The sequence below is a fragment of the Phocoena sinus genome, chromosome 12 (assembly GCF_008692025.1).
Source record: "Phocoena sinus isolate mPhoSin1 chromosome 12, mPhoSin1.pri, whole genome shotgun sequence".
Taxonomy (NCBI): Eukaryota; Metazoa; Chordata; class Mammalia; order Artiodactyla; family Phocoenidae; genus Phocoena; species Phocoena sinus.
The window spans coordinates 72542034-72560945 of NC_045774.1; the positions used below are offsets into that span (position 1 = coordinate 72542034).

The following is an 18912-nucleotide window of genomic DNA, read 5'->3' on the forward strand; positions in this document are numbered from 1 at the left end:
TTAGTAGCTTTAAATTGTAGATTCATTGTAATATTACTAGCTAACATTGATTTTTAAAAAAGTCTCATGGGGGTCAGTTTTAAGGAAGAGTAGTAAAAATGACAAACAATGTACACTTTTTTTTTTTTTTGCCTCTCACTGTTGTGGCCTCTCACTGTTGTGGCCTCTCCCGCTGCTGAGCACAGGCTCCGGACACGCAGGCTCAGCAGCCATGGCTCACGGGCCCAGCCGCTCCACGGCATGTGGGATCTTCCTGGATCGGGGCACGAACCCGTGTCCCCTGCATTGGCAGGCGGACTCTCAACCACGGCACCACCAGGGAAGCCCCAATGTACACTTTTTTTTAGATGCATATTTCAACGTCTCTGAAATTGGGATGCATTTAACAGTAGATGTAATCTTACAATCACTTGAAGGCAGGTTGTAGTCATGACATAGTTATGTGAAACCCTCTTTTGAACCCTGTAAGATCCAGAAAGTGCCATTATGGATTCATCTTCAATTCAACAAAGGATATACAATATTTATGATATACTTATTTGGAATTTTTTATAACCAGTGATGAATTCAGTTGAATTTTGTGGCACATTTTTCCATTTGAAGTGACAAGAAATTCTTGTTATCCCTGAGGTCTAACCTCTAACTGATTTTTTTGTCAAATGCTCTTAAGATCTCTTAGATGAGATATGGTAAGACTCCTCTATCTGTTTTAACCTGTTCTCTTTATTACCGCTTGACCCAAACAGACTGCTTCTGACCCCAGATAAAAGTATTTAGGGAGCCACACACCCTTCTTTTCTGATTGTGTGTTTGTCTCTTTGTTTGGTTTGCGTGCTTGATTTTAGGGGAGATCTTCAGTGGAATGCTGGAGAGAAGAAGTTGACTGGGGGAGCTAACTGGCAGCCAAAAGTAGCCCCTGCCACTTGGTCAGCAGGTGTCCCACCCAGTGCACCCTTGGTATGTAGTCCCCAGAGGCCAGGGCAGTGTGGGCACTTTGCCAGTTTCCAAGTGTATAGAACAGGGTCCATGTTGCTGAATTTTGCTACTGACATTGTACTTTTTCACCCACATTAGGAACAAGATGCCATATTTACTGAAATGCAAATTTCATTGACTTTAGTAAAGATTATGACCTATCTTTTTATTTTAATGATTTCAAAATAGTATTTATGCTTCTTCAGATATTAGTCCTTTATTTGTACAGTTATGGAAATGATTCTTCAAAACATGTAATATCATTGATCGCTATCTGTGTTTTACCACATTTCTTGCCCAAATTTCCTGATGGCCATAAGAAGTAATGAAAACTTTTTTTCTTACCAGAAAGATTGGGCAGTTTTCTATCGTGTAAGTGAGCTTTCATTTTAAAACCTTGTGGATTCTTCTCACCATGTTTTCAATTTGAAACGACTTTCACCATCTTTTCTATAAAATTTAAATAGGTTTCATTTCTGTATATTAAATTTCTATCAGTATATTAAGGCCAACATTCACTCTGTGGAAGAACATATCACTGGAGATAAAGACTTAATTATTACTTAGTGTGATTTGCCACCACAAAAAGTACGTTTCCAGGATAGCAAAATTTACCATTTTTCTATATATGCCCCATATTTAGCAGAACTAGGCTAGCTACTGCTTCCCCAGCTCACCCGTAGTTTTTCACCTTTGCTTACATTACACCTTCACTTGTCTAATTGACCCATCTCTAAGGTTTTCTTGATGCCAACCTCTCCTTGTTGCTGAATTAATTCCTAACCATCAACCGCCAACCCCAGCCAAACAAGCATGCATGGAGGTGAATTAGTATATATTAGAATATAAACATTTTAGATAGGCTCCATTAAAAATGATGTGTTCCAGAAATTTATTTAAATATCTGAGTTTTTGAATTTAGAACACATTTTCTTTTTTTTTTTAACTTTTTATTTTATATTGGAGTACAGTTGATTAACAGTGTTGTGTTAATTTCAGGTGTACAGCAAAGTGATTCAGTTATACATATACATGCATCTATTCTCTTTCAAATTCTTTTCTTAAGTTGTTACGTAATATTGAGCAGAGTTCCCGATGCTGTACAGTAGGTCCTTGTTGGTTATCCATTTTAAATATAGTAGTGTGTACAAGAACACATTTTCTTTTAAACAATTTTATAAATAGTAATGTTTTTACACATAGTTTCATAGCGAGTTTATAAATAAAAATAAGCTCAAATCACTCTGAAAAAGGACTTTTGAATCAAAATTTACCACTAAACAGTACTAATAGTATTAGTTGAACTACAGTTTATACCGTAGTTTCTATAGGAAAATACATTCTGTGCTCAGACTTGGTTCTCAAAACCCACTTCCTCTGGTCTCCCCACTCCACCCCTTGGTGCTTGTAAGAGAGCAGGAAATTCAAGGACTGATATTCTCTGCCTTTGGTGAGTTCAAAAGTCTGAAAGAACTTAATTTTAAGAAGTGACTTCTAAAAAGATAACAATGAGAAGATTGCCTATTATGTATGGATATTTACCTCTTCAAATCTTTCATTATTTAAAAACAGTGCTTAAGAGGGCCATTTTTGTATTTAGCTATAAATAGAGTTCCATTTTAATTTTTAGAAAGGATACTTAGTAGAAAGCTACCAGTCTCTTAAACTGAGCTATGCCCAGGATAACCATATAATTTATTCCCGAACTAGGGCTCTTAAGGGTGGAAGGGAGCATAATTATTATCCTGGGACCCCAAGCATGTGCCTGGTACCTGGTGGCCCACATAGATGATCAGACCACAGTCAGGTAGCACTCTGGCCTAGGCAGCTGCACTCCATTCTTTTTTTTGTTTTTTAATTGACATAAAGTTGATTTACACTGTTGTGTTAATTTCTGCTGTACAGCAAAGTGATTCAGTTTATACACATATATGTATATATATCTTTTCATATTCTTTTCCCTTATGGTTTATTATGGGATAGTGAATATAGTTCCCTGTGCTGTACAGTAAGACCTTGTTGTTTATCCATTCTCTATATAATAGTTTGATTCTGCTAACCCCAAACTCCCAGTCCATCCCTCAGCTGCACTCTATTCTTAAATACAAAAACATTGCTGGGGGTAGAGGGAGAGAGATTCAATAAACGTAAATAACATCCCTAAAGAAAGAGAAAGCTTCTTTAGAACGGATCTTATAAATCTGTTAATACTGCATATTGACATGAACGCTCACCAATTTATATTATCATCACCAAATTAAAAGAAACTAATTTTTCTGCTCTGTTCTGTGCAAAATTAAAGAGACCTTATCTGCAGTCCTAAGAAGTTTATACTTAGTAGTGTTGCCCTTATCAGCAGGATAAAGCCATTTAATGTTTTTTTAACAGGTTAGTTTCAAAACAGTCATGGAGGGAAGGGCGATGAGAATACTGGCATCTGGCAGATCAGCTGTAGGTTTAAAAATTTTAAAAAGGTTGGAGCCAGAGGTGAGGATGGAAAGTAAGACAAGAAAGAAAAGTCTCAGGTAGATTCCATACAACTGGGGATAATTGTGAACAAACACACCAAGACACTGGTTGCCCAGGTTTGTATGTGGGGCAGTTTGCTAAGTAATGAGGCCATTACCCCAGAAGGGGAACAAAGGAGAAGTCCTTTAAAACGGTATTGAATTGGAGATCTTCCTTGGCCATCACCTCCCCTGAGATGAAGAGTTTAACCATACAAGGTTAGGAATTCATCAGGTGCTTAATTAACAGCTCTTTTGCTTCTTCAGGCCCACGAGGCTGCCAGTTACCTGATTGTCAGGCACCATCCCTGAGACTGAGATTAATACTCTTATATTTTTAAAACCCCAGAACTCCTTATTTTTGTTTAAGAAGCAGAAAACTTTATGTTGTTCATAGTGAAACTCCAGAAAGTTAAAGACAGTAGGCTTTAGCATGAAGTGTCCGCAGGCAGCTGTGGAAAGAGAAATTAGAACAACAGAAATAATTTATTAGGAGGGCAGAGTTACATGTAGTCCTATTTCTTTTGTTTATTTTCTTTAACATTTTAGGTAATAATATGAAGGCTGTCCTGTGCAGTTATTTTATCATTATTAACCCTCACTTAGTTGTATAAAATTCACTGCCATTTACTGCAAAGCTCTCCTTCCTGAACAAAGCTGTAGCCTTGTTTTTACTTGGTGGTGCAGCTCTAAAGTTTTTCAGACCATAGAACCCAACTTATATCTAAAAACCTTTAACAGGACTGGCATATCATCATGGCCATCAAGAGGGTTACTCATTCCTAGTTTTGAGCACAACAGACCTGTTAAGTTTCCATCAGACAAACTAGGAAGATACTTGCAACTCGGAAATATGTGCATTTTGCAGGAGGCCACAGAATCCACAATTCTCCCCCTAAAAGCAACTAATCTTTATATGCCTATAGGTGAAAGATTTTGTTGAGTGTGGAAAAAGAAAACAACTTTTAAAACCTTAGGACAAATAACACTGAGGGAGTAAATTATTAAGAGTTAATCTACCATTTGAGCAAAATGACAAACAGACTCCCTTTAAATTTTTTGATTCATTTGTCTGATCAGGATCTGCAGGTTCATTTTATTTTGGTAGCTTTTTTCGTTCACGGTCTTAAGTCCTAATGATACAATTCTTGTAAATACAGTTATCATTGTATGGTGCAATTCTGGGTCTAGTGAATAGCCTACCACCTAACCTGTTGAGTAGAGTGAATGTGAAGTATAATACTTCTTTTGTAGGGGAGGAAAAATAACTTCCCCTCTATCCTTCTGAATTCTTAGTAGAGACTCCTGTAATAAAAGACGTATGAACAAGAGAAAAACAGAAGTTTATTAACATGTATGCCTCATATATACAGGGAGATACCCAGAGAAAAAAATGAGTAACTCCCCAAGGTGGCCCAAGCCAGCAGCTTAAATATACCATTCAGCTAAAGACAAAAGAAAGAATGATGTAGGGAGGTTACCAGGAAAAGCAGGGTCGACAAAGTTAAGATTTGTTATGTAGATTTTAAGTCAGTGACTTCTCCATTGATAAGATTCTCTTGTGATTCAGTCATCCTTCTCTTCCCAGTACAGAGAAGGAGACACCCTTACAAGTGGAGATTTCCTTTATAAATCTAAATGTCCCTTACAAAAGTTTAATTTCTACCGTTTTCAGAGTTTCTCCTGCTGTTCTTCAAAATAATCAGCTCAAAATCATCCTTATGCCAAAGAAGCGTACGGTGGTGGGGTGGGTTTTTCTGCTACCCTTTGGATTTTCTTTCATTTAAAAATTTTTGAGATAAATTTATGTAACATTAAATTCACCATTTTCACAACTTTCAAGTGTATAATTCAGTGATTTTTAGTATATTTTTGAAGCTGTAAAACCATCACCATTCTCTAATTCCAGAATATCTCCATCACCCCATAAAGGAACACAGTCTTTCCCAATTTTCCCCTTCCCTATACCATGACATCCAAATATTTACTCTGTTTCTATGGACTTGCCTATTCTGGATTTTTAATATAAACAGAGTCATATACTTTGGAGCCTTTTGTGCCTGACTTTTTGGCTTCTTTCACTTATCATAATGTTTTCAAGGTTGATCCGTGTTGTAGCATGTATCAGTACTTCATTTTTGTATTGCTGACTGTTCTGTTGTTTGGATATACCACGTTTTATTTATTCATTCATTAACGGACAGACATTTGTGTTGTTTCCACTTTTGGCTGTTATGAAAGATGATTCTGTTATTTGTATACAAGTTTGGTAAGAATATATATGTCCTCAGTTCTTTTGGGAATATACCTAGGAATGGAATTGCCAGGACTTGTGTGACTGTTGAGCTTTTTGAGGAACTGCCAAACTTTTTCACAGCAGCTGCATCAGCTTATGTTTCCACCAGCAATGCACAGGGTTTCAATTGTGGTTTTCATGTGCATTTCCTTAATGACTAATGATACTGAGAATCTCTTCAGGTACTCTTGGCCATTTGTATATCCTTTTCCAGAGAAGTGTTTGTTCATGTCCTTCGCCCATTTTATAATTGGGTTGTCTGTTTATTGTCGAGTTCTAAGAGATCCTTATTATTCTGGATACCAGATACATAATTCGCAAATATTTTCTCCCATTCTGTGAGTTGTCTTTCTTGGTAGTATCTTTTAACCCACAAACTTTTTGATTCTGATAAGCTCCAATTTGTCTATTTTTATTGTTGTTGCTTTTGCTTTTTTTTTTTTTTTTTTTTTTTTTGGTATGCGGGCTCCGGACGCGCAGGCTCAGCGGCCATGGCTCACGGGCCTAGCCGCTCCGCGGTATGTAGGATCTTCCTAGACCAGGGCGCGAACCCGTGTCCCCTGCATCGGCAGGCGGACTCTCAACCACTGCGCCACCAGGGAAGCCCTGTTGCTTTTGCTTTTGGTGTCATATTTAAGAAGCCATTACCTAATCCAAAGCTTAAAGATTTACACCCAGATCTCCTTCTAAGAATTGTATAGTTTTACCTGTTACATTTGGTTTTTGACCTATTTTAGGCTTATTTTCATATGTGGTCCAAATTCTTTGTGTTGCATGTGGAAATCTAGTTAATCCCAGAACCATGTGTTGAAAAGACTGGTTTTTCTTCATTTATTGGTCTTGGCATTCTTCTCAAAAATCAATTGACCATAGATATATAGATTTATTTCCATACTCTCTATTCTGTTATATTGACCTATATGTCTGTTCTTATGCCAGCACCACAGTGTTTTGATCAATGTAGCTTAGTAGTAAGTTTTGAAAACAGAAAGTGTGAGTCCTCCAAATTTGTTCTTGTTTTACGAGATTGTTTTGGCTATTCTGGGTCCCTTGCATATCCATATAAATTTTAGGTTCAGATTGTCCATTTTTCCAAAAGAAGCTGTTGAAATTTTTATAGGGTTTACTCTGAATCTATAAAGCAAATTGGGAAATAGTGCCATCTTAACAATATTGTCTTCCAGTCCATGAACAGAGGACATCTTTCTGTTTATCTGAGTCCTCTTTAATTTCTTTAACAACGTTTTATAGTTGTCAGTGTACAAGTCTTATACTCTCTGTTAAATTTATTTCTAAGTATGTTGTTTTTAATGCTGTTGTAAATTAATTTTTTTATAATTGCATTTTTTATTGTTCATTGCTAGTGTAAGGTGAATGTCACATTGATTTTTGTATACTTATTTTGTATCCTGTGACTTTGCTGAACTTGTTTATTAACTCTGATAGTTTTTTTGTGTGTGGATTCTTTAGGATTTTCTGTATATAAGCTCATATCATCTACAAATATAGTTTTATTTCTTCCTTTCTTTCTGGATGCTATTTCTTTCTTTTTCTTACCTAGTTGCCCTGACTAGACTTTCCAGTACATCTTTGTCTTGTTCTTCGGGAGAAAGCTTTCAGTCATTCAACATTAAGTACGATATTAGCCATGAGTTATTTGCAGATGCCCTTTATCAGGTTAAGGAATCACCCTTCTGTTCTTAGTTTATTTAGTGTTGTTTTGTTCATGAAAGGATGTTGGATTTTGTCAAATGCCTTTTCTGCATCTACTGAGATGATCTTTTTTTTCTTATATTCTATTAATATGACATATTACATTGATTGAGCCTACCTTGCATTCCTGGGATAAATCTCACTTAGTTTTGGTGTGTAATTCTTTTAATATGCTGCTAGATGTGGTATGCTAGTATTTTGTTGAGAATTTTTGTATCACTGTTTGTAAAGGATTTGGTCTGTAGTTTTTTCTTGTGATGTCCTTGTCTGGCTTTGGTATCACAGTAATACTGGAATCAAAGAATAATTAGAAAATGTTCCCCTTCTATTTTTTTTTTTTTGAGAGCTTGAGAAGGATTGAAATTAATTCTCCTTTATAAATGTAATAGAACTGACCCGTGAAGCCATCTGGTTTTGGGCTTTTCTGTGATAGAAGGTTTTTGATTACTGACTCAGTCTCTTTACTTGCTATACCACTATTTAGATTTTTCTGTTTCTTCTTGAGTCAGTTTTCGTAGTTTGTGTCTTTCGTGGAATTTGACCATTTCATCTAGATTATCTAATGTTTTTAGCATGTAATTTCTGATAATATTTCCTCATAATTTTTTATTTCTGCAAGGTTGGTAGTAATATCTCCACTTCCTTTCCTGATATTGGTTATGTAAGTTTCTCTCTCTTTCTTGGTTTGTCTACCTGAAAGTTTGTTAATTTTATTGATCTCTTCAGAGAGCCAACTTTTGGTTTCTTCTATTTCCTCTTTTGTTTTCCCATCTCTATTTCACTTTTCTCTGATCTAATCATTATTATTTCCTTTCTCTGCTCACTTTGGAATTGGTTCTTCTTTTTGCTAGTTCCTTCTGGTGGAAGTTTAGGTTATTGATTTGAGATCTTTCTCCTGCATATGGGCTATATGTTCTTGTTTCTTTGCATGCCTCATAATTTTCTGTTGAAACCTGGACACTTTGAATATTATAATATGGCAGCTTTGGAAATCATGTTCTACCCCCTCCCCAAGGTTTTTGTTGCTACCTTTTTTGTTGTTTTGCTACCTTGGTTGGGGGGAGGGGGTTATTGTTTGTTTGTTTGTTTTGTCCTTTTAGCTAAGTGGTCAGCTAATGATTAGACAGATACTACTTAAACTCCTGGAACCAAAAATATCTCCCAGTCTTTGCAGAGGGGCTCTGAGTATGTATTAGGCATGACTTCAGACTCAACCAGGCAGTTTGCAACTCTGCCTTAGCGATCACGGCTGCTTTCTTAAAGCCTCAAAGTCAACCCAGAGGCATCTCACATCTATCCTGAGCATATGCACAGCCCTGGGTATGTGCCTGGCTATCTAAATTCCCAGGAGAAGGTCTGGGTTTTTCAAACCCTTTACCCTCAAAGCATCTCATTCTCCAGCCTTTCCTTCTGAGCTTTTTGTTTAGTCTGTTGTTTTTGCTGACTGATATCCATTGCCTGATACAGCAACAACTGAAAAATTTGCCTTTAAGTATTTTCCACAAATGTCTTCAGGTAACAGCTTTAGCGCTAGATGGGTTCCCAGTTTGGCAAGATAAGGACAAGCCTTTTGAGCCAATGTTTCCAGGGAGCCACCTATACACGAGACAAGACAAGGCAAATAATTAAAATATATTCTGCTCCTCGTGGTACTATTACTGGGACTGTGTGCTGTTATTTTCAAAGCTACAGCTGAACTGGAGAACAGTGGCTGGAACTCTAGGGTAAGTTAAAATGCCCCAAAGCTCAATGTTCTTACCAAGATTTAGCTGATTTTTTTTTTTTTTTTTTTGATTAAGTACTTTGTAGGCCGCTGCAAACTTTTAGTTAGTTTCCAGAGTTCCAAAAAAGTTGATTTTGACCATTTTTGCCTGTTTTTCCATTGCTTTTATGCCTAGGGGGACTCTTAGAGTTCCTTATTCCACCATTTTTGTTGATATTACTATAGTATTTTCTTTTTCAATTAGGATTTTGCTCTAACGGTTAACTTAAATTTAAGAGATTGCAGCAGGGTTAATTTTATACATAAGGGAAACATTAGGGGGTTTGGTGTGTGACTGAAGACTATCAAACCTGTACCTGAAATGGGATATATGTATGATATTATGTGCAGTCCTCTAAATGCTTCCTAAGACTTAGAATTAATTTTGGTCTTTGTGCAAATGTACAACAGTCAAAAGTCAGAGAGAAGCAAATATAACACAGAAAAGAATAATATAAAAATGGGGGGGGGGAATGGAAACCAAGCATTAAAAATGTAAATGAAAGCATTCTTTAAATTTCTAATTCGGTGCCTATTGGAGGATATAATGATAGGAAAAGACAAGCTTAGAAAAATTTGACTTGTTTACAGTGAGGGTGGTATAAGGAGACAGAGACGAAGCCCAGTGCTTGAGTGTAAGCTGAGCCCGAATAAGTGAACCCAAATAGCACCACAACAGTGAACATCAAATTAGTAACCTTCTTCATATCATTGGCGTGGTGCTAGTGCCTTTTTTTTTAATTTAAAACTGAAATTTGAGATTTCTTTACATCTTTACACATACTTAAGGGCATGCATTTTAAAATTGTATTTTGTCATTTTAAAACCAAATTATATTGGTTCTTTTTGTTTGTTGTTGTTTGTGTGTGTGTTGTTTCATTTTTATAGCAAGGAGCTGTACCTCCAACCAGTTCAGTTCCTCCTGTTGCCGGGGCCCCATCTGTCGGACAGCCTGGAGCAGTATTTGCAATGGTGAGTGATGACCGGTGCTAAAGATTGTAATGAATACTTCTACGGCCTTCCCCAAATCCCAGATTAACTATAGAATATAATTCTCCCCAAAATGCAGTAAAGTAAAATGTAAAAAGTTAAGTCATCTGCTTTAGACATTAAGTAGTCTACAGAGGGCATGACTGAGTCACTTATAAGACACTTAAATTCTGCCATCAAAATAATTTTTATAGTACACTGTTATGTCATTTTTGAAGTACTATTTACCAAACATATTTTTAGCTCAATCATCAAAATCCACTTTTAATCACTATACTAGGACTTTTCACTTACCACGTTTATCACTAGCAAATTTTAGAGCCATTTTCCTTAAAGAAACAAGTTTTCATCTCTTCAAGAACTATGCTTCCAGAAGATGGGTAAACAACAGCAAAGCCTGTGTGGGGTGAGGATGCTTTGTGGCCAGCCAGGCTCCTACTGCCCCTCAGTGATTCTTTGCCGTCTGGCAGCCTCACAGCACCCATTGTTCAAAATTACAAATTATACTTTCTCACAGACCTGGATTCCTCAGGGGATATGGGAATATATGTATACATATAGCTGATTCACTTTGTTATACAGCAGAAACTAACACAGCATTGTAAAGCAATTATACTCCAATAAAGATGTTTAAAAAAAAAAAAGGAAAGAAAAATTTTCAGGAACATATTAAAGACGTAAAGGTCAGGGCATTGCCAGAGTAGATTCCACTCATGCTATGAACTGCTCTGCTTTTCAGCCTCCTGCTGGGACAGGCATGCCCGTGATGCCTCAGCAGCCTGTCATGTTTGCACAGCCCATGAGGAGGCCACCCTTTGGAGCCACAGCTGTACCTGGCACACAGGTCGGTTTTTAAATGTCCCACAAAAGAATGACATTACTTTATAAATGTAAAACTGTCATGTGACAAACTGTTTAAAAATGTTTTTACCTGATACAGTCTTCATACCTGTTGCTTCAGAAGTAAAGGGAACATGGAAGAGAGATGAGCAATAGTGTGACATTTGGAGGAAAATGATGGAAATAACTAACTGTCCTAAAGTCCCTCCGTTCCTCTCCTACTTAATTCAGGATGGTTCCTGAGAACTACCAGGTGTTTAAAGTATCCAGGCATTTAGTCCAGAAAAAATGAGCAGCTCTGATCCATACTCTTATTATGTGTTCCCAAAGTTAGCCAAGCGGAAAGTTAGCGACACAGTCCTCCAGATTGCCAAGTTTGCCCAAGACTAGTAACACAAACTGCAGCGAGCTTGCCAAACTGCAAAGCCTGAGGGAGCAGTTCCCACAAGGCTGCCCTCGCATCAGACCCTTCAGGTCCCAAGGGCCACCCTCACTTCCAACCAGCTGCCTACAGATTTGAGGGTTCCCAGGACCATCCTCAGATTAGACAGTTTTCTAGAATGACTCATAGAACTCAGGGGAGCACTAACTTTATGATGACACTTTTAGTGTAGTAAAAAGATGCAAATCAGATCCAGCCAAAAGAAGAGATGTGTAGGGCAGAGTCTGGGAGGGGCCCACATATGAGGCTTCTTTGTCCTCAGGGATGCATTACCCACCTGGCATCAACGTGTGAGGGTACGCAAGCCGTACTGCCAACCCAGGAAGCTTACCTGAGCTTCAGCGTGCAGAGGTTTTATTGAGGTTTCATTCGATAGGAATGACTGATTGAGTTCAACCACATGGGAAATAATTCAGTCTCCAGCCCTCCTCCCTCCCTGAAGGTCAGGCTCATATCCTGTGGCCCAAAGACTTAACTCTGTAATCACATGGCTGGTCTTTCTGGCGTGGCTAGCCCTCCACCCTGAGTCATCTTGTTGGCATAAATTATCAGGTGTGGTTCCAGACGCCCACCCTGAATAATAAAGACATTCGTATCACTCAGGACGTTGCCAAGCGTTGAGAGGTTACCTACCAGGGTCCAGGACAAAGGGCAAACCTCTCTTTAGATGAGGCCAAATTTCTTCCTGCCCAATGTGCTACCTCCATTTTTGAAGATGCTAAAGTATATGCACTTGGTTGAACTGTTTTGCTGCTAATAGTGATGTGCATACTGATGAATCACCCTTTCTTTATTACTCTTATAAATTGCCTGGCCAAAGTGAAGGTGTGTGTAGAACCAAAGAGGTCACTGTGAGAAATTGATTTAGATGGAGACAGAACATTGTAACTACTAGCACCATGATAGTCCTATTCACATAGCTCAAATATATTTTAAGGATATCAGTAAATAGTTTCACTTCTATAATGTTTTTAATTTACCACATGGGTGTTTTTATTGTTTCAGCCGAGGAGTCCTACTGTGAACTTTCTGAGTGTACTTTAATCCCCTTTGCTTCCTTGAATCATTTCTAAATTCATTTTCTACCTGTTCCCAAAATTTGCTTTCTTCAGCTTCTTTACTTTAACCCTCAAAAGCCATAATGACCAGGAGAGAGAAGGGTGGGTGTCCAGAGAGATGAATTTACAATGTAAGAGACTCTAGCCTTCAAGGCCATAGCCAAAGCACTGGCTTCATGAGAAATCTTCTGTTCTGCTCTCATACTAATGAACGCTGCCTAAAGTTGTTTGGGGGGAGTGGGGTGGTAGTGAGGAAGCTTTTAGGTGTAATAGTTGGTTTTAAATTTAATCTGGATATATTTAAATTCTAAGAAGGATCTCATTTATTGTGAATGTCTCCTTGATGGTTAAATATATCCATGACTGTCTACCACCTTTTTGAAAGAAAGGAAAGCTGTTCCTATTTTTCTGAGATTTTTAAAAGTCATTGTGTTTGGTGTGCTGAAAGCTTTAGAAATAAATTACTATAATTTTATTATTTAAGGTAGTTTTTCTGTGTGATACCAGTGTTACAGAGCATCCGTTTGCTTACTTAATTCAAAGAATGAAAATGAAAAATAGATGATGTGATGAAAACAGTGTTTTCAATCATTTAATTGATTATAGACCAGTCCTTGAGTTTCTTATCTTCCAGACAACTCTGACCCTTACCCCGGTCTTTCTATGAAATACGATCCCAGTTTGAAAAATGGAAATTTGACTGATAGATACTACAGTCAGTCAGTAGTTCATGGACATAGGAACAAATCTGAAACTTCTTACTTCTGGAGCTTTGTTTATGGAACCAATGAAAACATACATCCGTGCCCTACAATCCCAGGTCTCTGAGGTTTCCATCATGTTATAAGCATAGGAAATTAATGAGACTCGAAGGATACAGGTCAGTTATTGCTCTGTGTAAATTCCTTGACCTTTTTCAAGGCCTTGGACCTTAACATTCCTGCAAAAGCCTGTTCCTAGAACTTATGTCTGTCACACAATGAAATAACTTAGGTATTCACTAAACAGAAACAAGGTAAGAAAATTTTTTATTGCTTTTGCTGCAGGTTTAGTATGACTCTTCTCTACAGTCTGTAATAATTAGTCCTCTCTACAAGCTTGGAATTAGCGACATTCATAACTAGGAGACTGTTTGCTCATCTGAAACTAACAGTGCCCCAAAACTTGACAGGTTTTCACTTAAAATACTTTCCATGAAATCCTAGTATATTTAGCTGATATTTTTAAATAATTTCTTAAGGAACTTTCTGCAAGCTGTTTTCTTCCCATTTTTCCTTCAAACTCACTGTCACTCTAAGAGAAGTCATTTCTATTCCTTTATTCGTTTAGTGGTACTAATAACTCAAAGTAAAATGCTTTGAATAGAGAAATGGTTTGGGTTTTTTTTTGTTTTTTTTTTTTACTGTATATTCATAATAGCTTTAATGTGACTAGTTTTTCACATCTTCCCTAACTAATATCCATATTGTTCTACCAGAGTCCTCAAATTTTACTTTGGCTAAATTTGATGTCAGAGAATTTCAAGAAAGCCAATATCCTTTGCAGTGTGTTTTATAAATCCAAAATCTAAAACAACACTGTGACTAAGTAGAACAAAGTAGATTTTGTCAACTTTTAGCCATCTAATCTTCTGCATGTTTGTTTTCTGTGGTATGTGCTCGGCCTAATGCTTGTCTATCTCTCTGTTTGCTTTCTGTTTCCACTGTCTTGGGCTGGCTTTTCCCCCTTAGCTTTCTCCAAGCCCTACACCTGCCACTCAGAGTCCCAAGAAACCTCCAGCAAAGGACCCATTAGCGGATCTTAACATCAAGGATTTCTTGTAAACAATTTAAGGTATCTAATATTGAGCTTTTCCTGTGGGCTTGTAATAATGACCTATGCTATGCTTAGCTATTTTATTAGGTATAATATTTGTACTTCTGTGTTTTTAATACATGTATATAATAATTTGAATGTTTATGCTTTTTGAATCAATATTGAAAGCTATCTTTATCAATGATTTTTTTAATCTTAATTTATAAAACTAAGAGGGAGAGAAACCTCCAAATTGTCCTTACACTGGAAAGCACAAAGGTTATACTGATAAAGTTGCCCAAGCTACTACATAAATTAGAAAATTCCCACTTCATTCCATGATGACTGGAATTTATGGAAAGGTAACATTTATAATACTTCATTTAGAAATTGTCTAAGAATATATTTGGCTACAATAATTGTAATTTTATTTTGCTTATTCTTCTTTATTCTCATCAAATAAAGCTTAGATTATTATTTTGTATTCTGCATTCAAGAAAAATTTTAAATTTCTAACATTCTAGTTTTAAATTTCTAATGTAGTTTATGAAATTACATTATGACTAATAGTGGACTTAACAGAAGAAAACTGATGAAGGAAAAGGGTTTACTACTAACCCCAGCACCAAACACAGTGGGTAGGTTCTCAAGAAATACTTGCTGAATGTGAATGAACAGTATTAATGATGCTTTTCATTTACATGGTATTTTTCGTACTTGCCAGTCATTAACTCCTTGACCATCTCTGTAGAAGATCAGACCCTGCGAGATAAACTAGTCAGATACTTTTGCCTCCATTTCACAGCTAAAGAAACTGTTCCTTGGCATTAAGTGATTTACCCAAGGCCACACTGGCAGAGCAGTAAGAGTGTTGAAGCTTTTGGACCCCCATCCAGTGTTATTTTTATCCTATATCTACTACCTATATTTTTTTTAACTTTCTCAAATGCCTACTAAGATTTTTGTGGATTCCTGCCTTATGAGTTTTTTCTTCATACAAAATTAATAAACAATTTATCATTTTAAGGCCTTGGCATCTCAGCCAAGTAATTCTCCTTGTGCCCAACTTTTCTGTCCCACTTTGGTTTGGATTGGGCTGAGGTAGGCATCATGTAGGCTTATGTAAGACAATGATCACTTATTTCTTAGCAGCTGAAGTTTCAGGAATGACCAAGGACACTGCAGGGGGCAGCCTTTTATCCGTCTTCTATTCAGTAATATTGCTGTCAGTCTGTGCAGGAACTCCGATAAGGACCTGAAACAGAGATACTTTAGACAGCCCCTGCCCTCAGAGATTCACAGTCAAAAGAGGAACAGATACAGACTATGTTTTGAAGAAGAGTTACCCCCATGGCTAAGCCTGAAGACCCCAGGAAAGTTTTCCTGGCAGAGATGTTGAAGCGTGGGAGATGGCCAGGGTGACTAGTGGGGGGTGGCATAAGCGAAAGCTTTGAATCGCCAGGGATATCTCCCCTCTATTCTGTTCTGTCACTTGTGCAACTGTTTAGTGGCTCCTTGAAAACCATAACTGAAAAGGACCCAAAAAAAAGGGAGTCCCTGCCCATCCCCCTTTTTTTCACTGCCCTTTTTTTAAGGTTAGCTGTTCTTAATTGGTACTGAATGTCTTGCTAAGGTTTCTAAGTATCCAAATTTCAAAATCTTGCCGATAGAATTTTCTTATCTAAAAATGAAGCTATACCTTGAAAGTTTTTTTTCCCCCTGGATGAAATTTTAAGCTTGTTTTAAAGAATTGTGAAAAGTATATAAATGTGACTTTGGTAATACGAAAACCTTTGATGTGAAGATTTTCATTGTAACGGCCAAGTAAAATTGCAAGGAAGGTAAAATCTTTGAGGAGTACGTAGTATTGTTCTCTAATTCGAGTGCTTTTTATCTTTACAGCTGCAATTTTTGTGACTGAATAGGAGAAAAAAATAATGAGTTTGGACACTTCAAATAAGACTGATGCTCAGAGTTTCAAAGGGAGCCACCAGTACCAATCCCAATGCTTATACATAACTTCTCTTCCCAAATGTGTAGCACAGCTGTGAAAGTGAACATTAGGAATGTGTACTACCTTAGCTGTTATCCCTACTCTCAAAATTGTAGTGTATATGGGTTCTCTGTGTGTTGTACGATGTAAACAACGAATGGATGTTTCTAATGCCTTTAGTGCTTCTCTGGACCTCACCCATGGATGGATGATGCAGCTGTTGTGTGGTGAGCCATTTGGAAAGACGTGTCTGTGTTTTTGAAGGTTTCAATGTATATATAACTTTTGGACAAATCTAAACTCGCCCCATAAATTCTCTTTTCTTCTGTATGTACGTTACAAACATAGTGTGATGATATCAGATAGTAAGGAAAACACTCTTAAATATACAGAACTTTTTTCGGTGTGGAGTACACTTTTCCAATCACAGGAACTTCAGCTGTTGTGGGAAATGTTTATTTTTGTGGCACTGTATATGTTAAGAACTTTTATTTTAAAAAAATGTAAAGGTTAATGTCCATAACAAATATTTCTCCTCGAAGCTACCTTATCAAGAATGAAATTCATATGGGAAGAATTCCATATTCAATCACTGCTATATTAAAATATATATTTTAATTCTATTTGACAGGTTTTGCATCTAAATTGACCTATTTGTTCATTTTTGATTCAATGCACTGAAAAGTGAAGGGTGCATTTCCATCATGTCTGTGAAAATGCAATTAGAAATGTGCTATTCAAGTGATTATAAAGGCACTCCAAGGTATAACTGTAATTTAAAGATTACTGCAAATATTTTTATTTTCTTGTGGGTTTTATGTACATCTGTTAATTTAGTATTTCTTTATGTGTTCTGTAGCGTAGTGTTCTTCCATCCCTCAATTGAGCTCAAAGTAGGTTTTGTTGTACCATTGTGATTAGAATTTAAACTAAATCAGAGAATTGTATCCTTTACTGTACATATTGTATTCTTTAATTTTTAAGTTGTTGTCATATTGTCTGTGCTGATGGCTTGGCTTAAGATTTCGATGCATAAATGAGGTCACTGTTGATCAGTGTTGCTAGTGGCTTGGCAGTTTTTTGTTAAAGCATATTGGGTTGGAAAGGTGTTTGCCTTTTTTTCAAATTATTCAATAGATGTATGGTACCATTTAAAAGTGGTTGTATCTGAATTTACTGTGGGGACAACATACACTGTAATGGGGAAAAATTACCTAAAACCAATTTCAAAACGGCTTTTCTTTGTATTTCAGTTTAAAAACCCAGTGCATGTATGCCCTCTGAGATGCAATAAACACCTTGAACAAAGAAAATGCAAACATAATCTTTCTCTCTTTGATTATTTCTTAGGGGAAAAAGTCTGTTTCAGATGACGCATGCCTTTACTGCCTCTCCTGGGCTCTGCGTGCATACACACGCGAGCACACCCTTCAGGGTGTGACCACACCACTGCTCACACAGGTGGGCACTTTGCTGGCCAACACAGGGCCCTCTGCCTTAATTCCCTCCCCCAACCCCACGAGTACAGCTAAATCCTACTCGTCCATCATGGCTCCCCACCCTCTTCTCAGAGCCCAACTTTCATCGGCCTTTATGGCACTTGACATACTGTGTTATAGTCAGCTGGGAAGGTGGAAAAAGGGCATGGTCTTGTAGCAGTAATGACAGTGTTTCTTGTGTGGAAGTAGTTGATGAAACTCAAAATGTGTGTTGTCTTAGTTGAAAAGTCACGTTGGTCTATACTTTTGAGGCAGCAGGCTTTGTGGTAGTTTGTTATTCATCCTCTTGGACTGTAAGAAAACTTCTGTTTCTCATTGCCTTGCTGACAGCACATTTCACTACTGGATACATCATTCGGGTCTCCTGTATGAGTGGAGATGTATGAGGGAGCAAGGTTTCGTGGCTTAGTGATATGGTCATTAACCTTAGCTAAACTGTCAGAGCCGCAGCACTAAATCATCCAAGTTCATTTCCACTTATGACATGCCTCGTCAAACAATTCTGAAAGAGGAATCCATGCTATAATTGATTCCATAATTAGGTATTCTGTATTTGATCGCAGAACAGAGATTTTCAAACTCTTTGTCTCAGAACTGAATTTGAACTTTTTTTTCGCCGCGCATCATGTGGGATCTTAGTTCCCCAATCAGGGATCAAACCTGGGCCTCCAGCAGTGGAAACGCGGAGTCCTAACCAATGGACTGCCAGGGAATTCCCTGAAATTTATTGAGGACCTCCAAAAGCTTTGTTTATGTGGGTTATGTCTGTCAATACTTGGCTATGTTAGAAATTAAAACTGAGGAAATTTTAAAGTTTTGTTTAATTCATTTTTTAAATATTAAAACTATTCTATATTAACATCAATAAAATATTTTTATGAAAAATTCCAATTAAAAAAAATTTAGAAGAGTGGCATTGTTTTGCTATCTTTAATCTCTTTAATGTTAGACTTAACAGAAGACAGCTACATTCTTTTATCTGCTTCTGCATTCAATCTGTTTTCATATCCCATGTCATGCAGTCACTGGGAAATTTCACAGTG

General features: G+C 37.1%; 1 protein-coding gene across 44 annotated transcripts in view; it reads left to right on the forward strand.

Annotated features, from left to right (window-relative positions):
• SNAP91 (synaptosome associated protein 91) overlaps nt 1–17689 on the forward strand; it is a 155376-nt gene extending 137687 nt beyond the window's left edge. For 36 of the 44 annotated variants that reach the window (XM_032651404.1, XM_032651413.1, XM_032651433.1 and 33 more), the window contains 5 exons: nt 846–957; nt 10142–10225; nt 10983–11087; nt 14314–14416; nt 16280–17689. In XM_032651404.1, coding sequence (XP_032507295.1) covers nt 846–957; nt 10142–10225; nt 10983–11087; nt 14314–14406 — 394 coding nt within the window. In that variant the 3' untranslated portion in view covers nt 14407–14416; nt 16280–17689. The remainder of the gene's footprint in view (nt 1–845; nt 958–10141; nt 10226–10982; nt 11088–14313; nt 14417–16279) is intronic. The other 8 variants (XM_032651400.1, XM_032651434.1, XM_032651401.1 and 5 more) reach the window with 5 other exon arrangements.
• Nucleotides 17690–18912: the final 1223 nt, after the last annotated feature.